At 47.4% G+C, this 7567-nt stretch overlaps 1 protein-coding gene across 1 annotated transcript; it reads right to left on the bottom strand.

Annotated features, from left to right (window-relative positions):
• Positions 1 to 1772: 1772 nt before the first annotated feature.
• Positions 1773 to 4941, bottom strand: LOC139697519 (uncharacterized). The gene is made up of 2 exons (XM_071596250.1): positions 4917 to 4941; positions 1773 to 3867 (listed from the first exon to the last, which is right to left on the bottom strand). The coding sequence occupies exon 2, from the start codon at positions 3816 to 3818 to the stop codon at positions 2028 to 2030; it is 1791 nt and encodes a 596-aa protein (XP_071452351.1). The 5' UTR covers positions 3819 to 3867; positions 4917 to 4941; the 3' UTR covers positions 1773 to 2027.
• Between the last annotated feature and the right edge of the window lie 2626 nt (positions 4942 to 7567).

Below are 7567 nucleotides of genomic sequence, written 5' to 3'. Positions count from 1 at the left end.
TGAGAGTTCGACGCGATCCCCGCCGTCCCCCTGCCCCGAGTTTTTGTGCGCCCATGGAGCGAAACTAACGTGTCGATTTTTTTGCCGTTTCGGTTCTACGGGCTTCGAAGATCTGGCTGGCCGCGCCTGCGAGTGTTTGGTGAGGAGCATAAATTGGTCCGGTACAAGGGGCACCGCCGCTTCCACCAGGCATCTATTTACAGGGCACACATGCTCACCTATTTATTTTCTCTTTTTAAGGGTCTTCTCACCCCCACCCCATATCTTCCGCCCACTTGTCTGCTGTTGTCTATTCATGTTGTTTTTCCTTTGATGAAAAAATGAACAATATATGCCCTTTAGGAAACATAAAAATTAGTATAGTAAGGAAATATTAACTCCTGCTAGGAATGACTTACGGTACCATGAAGCACAAATTGCCTTTATGTACCATACAAAAACGGAGCGTATTTTGAGTTTGAGCATCTGTGATTTTGCATAAAACTATAATCCAGTTAGGTTGAAGGGTACCGCTGATAACTGCAAAATATTTGTATGCCTTTATTTTTTATGCCTGCAAAATATTTGTGTATATATATACCCGCATATATATATATATATATATATATATATATATATATATATATATATATATATATATATATATATATATATGGGTCGCGGTATTCGAGTGGGTAGAGCGTTGGGCTGCTGACCAGAGGGTCCCGGGTTCGATTCCCGGGCAAGGCACTCTGGGCACCTGCAGCTCCACCCAAGCTACAGTGATTTTTCGGGTACCAGGTCTTCCTGGGAAACCATAACCGGCACAGGGAAAGGAACTGGCCCCCTTACCCTGATGTGTGAATATTCACGCGCCGTATAGGGCTTAGTACTGGGTGATCTCTACCATCACCTACTAAACCGATCTTCGGGTTGATTATTGTGTTTATGGTATATATATGGTATGGTATAAAAATAGATATATTTTATATATATTATATATAATATATATATATATATATATATATATATATATATATATGAGTATGTATATATATATATGTGTGTGTGTATATATATATATATATATATTGTCGTGTCCCCTCGAGGACAGCGCGACAAGGGACGTCTCAGAAAAGGATCTTGACTAACGCTGAGGAATTTCCGGACGACGAAGGTGGTCCAATTGGCGAGTTGGTACGGTGAAATAAAAGAGACGGGGTCTTTCGCTAGGAGTTTGTATTTAAACAAGAGCGACTCCGGCGCGAGTATCTCGTCCTGCGGCGAACCCCGGATCAATCGGCGAGTCTCCGCTTCCACGGCTCTCGGCTCCCCATCCCGACGTGTACACGGCCCCTCGACGAAAGACCCGGAATGAAGGTTCCGCGGGGTTTTTATTTGATCGCGGCATCCGGTCGCGCCCCGGATTCAGCATTTTCCTGCGCTTCATTCCCATATTTAGTCATATTCGCGAGCTGCGTTCGCATGCTTGCCCCCTCCTCCCTCGAGGCGACGCAAGCACCCGAGTGACAGGTAAGCAGTGGAAAAATTCCAATATGCGAATTGCGCAGCACACGAATAGACCTCCTCGCGAAAGAGGAATGAGCCACGTCGGGGAAATTAACCCGGGACATAACATTACCCCCCCCTCAAAACTTCGGCCTCCGGACGAAGCCTTGAGAGGTATCCGTTGAAGCTTCTCTCATCTCTAGCCGAAGACGCGAGTTCGCCGCTTTTGCCGGAGAATACAATGTTCATCACACATACAATAAGGTTCAAATACAACTTTCATCACAAATACAATTAAGGTTCAAATACAACTTTCATCACAAATACAATAAGCCCTAAGTTCATCTCTAACAAAACCAAGAACAAATGAAACATAGAAGCACTCTTAGTCTAGGAAACAGTAACACACCAAACAGTAAAAACACATCGATACAAAATGCTGAAACTACAGAGTTCACTTGAATCTTATACGTGTCCTTCACCTACTGAAAATGCCATTAACCCTCAAAAACACTAGTAAAAATCATCTGAAAATACCATTATGTGTCTCTCCTTATGTCTATTGGTTGCATCGCCAAATATTGATCTTCAACAAGGCCGTCACTACCGTCAACGTTTTCATACAGAGTGGGTAATGCCACTTTGGGGATTCGGGAATTAGGTGGTGGGATGGGTGCCCTAGTCTCGGGTGGTTTTCGAAAGTGCACTGTCGGGCCACAGTCCCCGACCTGCAACTGAGTACTTTCCTGGCGCGTACGCTCCCAGGGGCGTTCAACTGTCTGGAAGTAACTGTCCTTTATACACCAAACACACTGATACAGGCAATACGAAAATATTATCAAAGACGAAAACAGAGCAATGGTGCCTGTACATGTTAAATAAAGAAAGGTAGCCTGATTTATATTCGTCATAGTAGGAGCCGTCATTCGTGCTACATGCAAGCATTCGGTCAAATTGGTACAGACGGCAAAATTGCGGTCGTCATACGGTGGTAATTTCAAAGAAGTTATGGGAGCCCAAGCAGCTGGTATAACTCGATGTACTTTAACTTTTGCATCTTTTGATTCACAAGGGTATTGTGACGAAAAAGTAGAAGTCCCCAATTTCAGTCTGCACGCGCATGGAATAGTGAGCTTGTATGCACCGATTTTAAAATTTTCTGCCAGAGTTGCGTTAATTCTATCACCGCAGAAGATTGTCGAATTCCTTGGGGGGTGGGTTATCACATACACTCCACTACTGATCTTCGTAACGATGCTATCAGGCGATCTCCCACACGCTATTGGGCAGGACGCCGTCATCTCCTTAGCCGTGGCCCCCTTGACCATTGCCTCGGCACACTTGATGGTCCCCAGCGTGTCTCCAAGCGGGTCCGCCAGCATGCATAGCTCGTCGGTGTAGATGTTGCATGCGAGGACTTTGAGACTCATACCCCCTCTGGTGTGTATGACAGCCAGATGCAGGGGGTTCATTCTCATTAGGCAGGTATCTTCTCCTCGGGCAAAAGGTATGGGTAGGAAGGTTCGTAGAGTCACGGAATGCATTTTTTTGTGTAGCGGGACCAGTAGGATAAGGTAGAGGTGTGTTGGAGATAACAAACAGTCCAACAAGGGTAAAATGTAATACCTGGAGAAGTGCCTAATAGCCAAGTCATAGTCCGTCGTCCCGATGGTCCGTCGAACCGCCTGTAGCCGCTCCTTGAGGGTCGGAAGGTTGATGAGCTCCGGGGAGAGTCTCCGGGCCTGGCAAGCCCTGAGGACCCCCGTCTGCGAAGCGATGATGGATTGGAGGTAGGCCAAGACACCCCAGCCAGATCCTCCAGGTATCGCTCCATGCTCTGGGATCGCCATGCTCTGTGCGGGCAGTGTGAGTAAGTCGCCAAGGTTGTCCATCCTCGCCTCGACTTCCTCAGCCTCTGCCTCCGATATGACGACTCGCTCCGCGTGCCGTCGCATCGGGAGGATGAAAGAGGATGAAAACGCCCCTCCATCCGATGTCAGCGGTGCCTCCGTCAGTGGATCGGCCCAATACCTTGGATTCCAGTTATTTAAGGCCAGGGCCAGAGACGCATGTATGGCCTCACAAATTCCTGGGTGACTCTCCCTTGCGCAGCTGGATGCATACAATCCGAAATTTTCCAGCTCTCTCCTTGGGCTAAAAGGTATTTTCCAAACAAGAGGGTATGACGTCTCGTAAACCGTTACATCAGGTAAAGTTCTAAACAAGGCTCCCGCCGTAATATCTACTGGCACTTCCCCCAGGTGCTTCATCCCATAAGCGACCCAAACCAGCATTCCCAATAGACAAATGTGACATTTAATCCCCTTCATTCTTCTCCGAGGTGACTACCGTTTCGACTTCGACTCCCCTTGGTTGACCCTGAGAAAAAGGGGAAGAGATGGTTGATCAGTCCACCCATTCCATCCTCCTCCACAGGCAATCAATGGGATTCATCACCAATAACCTATGACTATTCTCTACTACATTACATTAACTAAACATAACAAAGGTTCATATGCAATCCTCCCGGATTGCTCATTCGTTTCCCCCCTTAAACCTAGGTCTTATGCTTACGTCGCTAATACTTATTTGCATATATTACCATGGTTAACCAGTTACTTAAGTGCACTAATAATTCTCTTACAACTGTTTTTTTTTCTTTCTTTTCTTGGGATCCCAATTCGCGAGGCAACATTCCTCACAGCCCCCCTCCCTTTCTTCCGAACGGGAGGTGTCTCGGGGTCTATCAGCTGATTTTTCGAGCGTCTCCTCCTTCGGCCGAGTGGTCAACGACCTCTTTTCAAGTTTGCTTAAGCTCTCAATGGCAAGACCCCTCTCTAGGTCCCCATTTACTTTCCCCGGTTACCCCGGTAACTTCCCTTTCGACTGTCCCACCCTGGGACTGCTCTTCCATGCGGGATTCCCCGTCCGCATGGGGTGAGGCCCCTTGCCGGCCCCTCTTCTCTCGCTGTCCCCATGTGCTTCCTTCAGACACCCCTGCAAGTATTTCTTTTAACTGTCCCATCCGAGGACTGTCTCTCTATACGGGATTCCCCGTCCGTATAGTGTGAACCCTTTCTTTTAACTGTCCCCTCCGAGGACTGTCTCTCTATACGGGATTCCCCGTCCGTATAGTGCGAACCCTTTCTTGGCTCCTCTTTTTCTGCCCCCCCTTCTTGCAGTTAAAAACATAACAAAGATGTTTTTACCACCTGGAGGAGAAAAACAGAATCAAAATACCTTTCTTTTAACTGTCCCCTCTGAGGACTGTCCTTCCATGCGGGATTCCCCATCCGCATGGGGTGAGGCCCCTTGCCGGCCCCTCTTCTCTCGCTGTCCCCTCCCTTATTGCAGTTAAAAACATAACAAAAGATGTTTTTACCACCTGGGGGAGAAAAACAGAATCAAAATATCTTCACAGCACTCACCTTTCCCACGTTCCTCGTGCTCCTCACGGTGAACAACTCCGTACCGTTTTCCGTCTTCACCAGGTAGACCATATGCTTCTCCAGGTTTTGGACTTTATATAGAAGGTATACACATGCCAAAGTGAGTAAAATACACCAGGTCAGTCCAATTCCTCCCAAGGCTGTTCCCCATGCATCTGAGGAGGTTTCTGTTGCGTCCGCAAATTCTACTGACCAATCCGGTCTCGTCAAATTTAAATGAGGTAGCTTCAATGTCCAATTTCTATTAAGGAAGTTGTCTAAGTGTGCGAATTCTGGCATTGATCTCGGCCTCCGTGGATCTACCATGACTGTTTTAAGAGTGGTCCAAATGGATGGGACTAAATGGGTAGGGTTAAATTCGGTGTCGTTTCGTGTTTGACACGGGAAGATAGCTGGGACGTGAATGTCGTCTGAAATTTTGGCCTCACATTCACACGGAACCTTTAGTTCGAGAGCCCCTGGTCCCTCCAAAGTAGAATTTATATTATAGTTTTGATTCACGCATTTAATTTGAATTTGGGGTGGCGGGTGAGCAATAATGTACTTTTCGAATCCAACTTCCCCTACTATGGTGCCTGTGCTCGGTTGGCACTTGATAGTACACGCTCCGTTAAGTTGTTCGGCTGTTGCCCCTTTGAACATCTGGGCGACACATCGCGGTCCATTGACACCGTCCGCTCTCATTCGGGGTAAGAAACACAGTTTGTCCTGGTGAGGTCGGCAATCGTGCAACGCGGGGCCGTTGATGACGCGTAATCGATCACGGTCAACGGCTGCGTACATGATGCCTTGCATAATTGCACACGTTTCCTTCCTCCAAGCGAAGGGAATTGAGATAATTTCGAACAGCTCCCATTTTGCACCCAATTTGATGATCGGCAACTTAATTTTAACTAGAATTTCGCCCCTCGCGAATGAGCAGTCAGAGATTTTTAATGACGCTAGTTCAGCAGCGTCAGCCTCGGCTAATTCGTAACCGGCACCTGCTAAAACTCTCCGAGTCCTAACAATTTCTTTCTGCAGGTAGTTGAGCGGTATTATAGAGACAGGAAATAAATTGTTTCTGCATAAATTAATGGCCTCCTGCTCCCTCAAAAGAGCGAGCAACGTCCGCTGACTGTGCAAATTTTTATAAATCACATGTGTAATCCTAAAGAGGTTTGCCGAGACATTTGAAATAGCTCCCATACCCGCTGTCAATCTTCGCTGATATCCCTCTACTGCCCTTTGCAGGTGGGCATTTATGTTCCTCACTGTTTTCGTCGTTTCTTCCGTGTAGCGGTTCAGCTCCTCCCGGGCTTCCTCTACGTACACGTGCTCCCCTTTCAACGCCACCCCCAGCTCATGTATTTTCAACTCTAATTTCGCATTCGAGTCTTCCACCATTTTCAAGTCATTTTCGGTGGCTACGCTGCAACACCAAGACAGGGCATTACCCAAAAAATTGATCCCACGTTTCCCTCTCCCACGTCTGGGTTCAAGAGTAATCCAGGAATTATTCATACTGCGCACGGCACTATCCAAATTTGCCGTCGCGTCATCCAAAGCACTGATTGTTTCGCATAATTCGTCAACCCCTCCGCCGCCTGCGGTTGCGGTGTTGCAAGAGATCCCCGTCCGCGAGAATTTAATCTCCGGTCCAGCCCACTTTGTTTTAAAAAATCGTGGAACGGACGCCTCATAGGCCAAAACCTTCTTTAAGGGGTTCCAGTAAGCCCCCGCACTAATTCTCTTAGGGATCCCTTTCGGCTCCGTCACGTGAACATTCACTAAGACTGTACATAAAATTAAAATTCCAATTAATGTCCGAGCACTACAGAAATGGACGCAACAGGTCCTCCCAGATTGGTCGGGTATCATTGCCATTAATCCTTAATTTCCTTTCCCCCCAGCCGTTTTTTTCTCTGTAATAAAAGAGACACATTAATACAAGCACAACCTTTATTCATCAGACCTTTGATAATATTTGCTCATGCGAGCGACATGCACCACATCAATTTTCCCTTTCCCCTTCTCTATCTCATAGTTTACCGGTCCTACCTGCTTAATGACTTTGTACGGCCCGTGAAATTGTGGTAACAGCTTAGCACTTTTCCCGACTTTCCTCGTCGGCGTATGCAATCTCACCAGATCCCCTGGTTGGAAGGTCACATCCCTCCGTGACTCATCATAACGCTTAGCTTCCTTCCTCTGCCTCCTCCCTAGTCTCTCTAGCGCGATTCTCCGCGCCTCGTCTAACCTCTCTCTCTCCTTACTCCAGGCCCCCTCGTCTTCCGATGTCACCATAACTTCGGCAGGTAGTTTCGCCTCCCTTCCGTGTACCAGGAAGTATGGCGTCTTTCCTAGGGTCCCTTGTTTCGTTGTGTTACATGCAAACGTTACCTGGGGTAAAAACTCGTCCCAGTCCTTTTGCTGATCGCCTGTGAAGGCACTTAGCATCTCCGCGAGGGTCTTATAAAGACGCTCGGTAAGCCCATTGGTCTGTGGTCTGTACGCGGTCGTGAAACTACTAATGATGCCCATGCTCTTCAGCAAGGTCCTTACCATCTCCGATCGAAAGACCTCACCCCGGTCCGTTAAGATCGCCTTCGGCGCTCCCTGTCGGCAAATGACGTTTTCTAACAAAAACT

The sequence above is a fragment of the Hetaerina americana genome, unplaced genomic scaffold (genome assembly GCF_022747635.1).
Source record: "Hetaerina americana unplaced genomic scaffold, ioHetAmer1.1.p SCAF_79, whole genome shotgun sequence".
Classification (NCBI taxonomy): Eukaryota; Metazoa; Arthropoda; class Insecta; order Odonata; family Calopterygidae; genus Hetaerina; species Hetaerina americana.
This window is presented reverse-complemented; position numbering and strand designations above follow the sequence as displayed.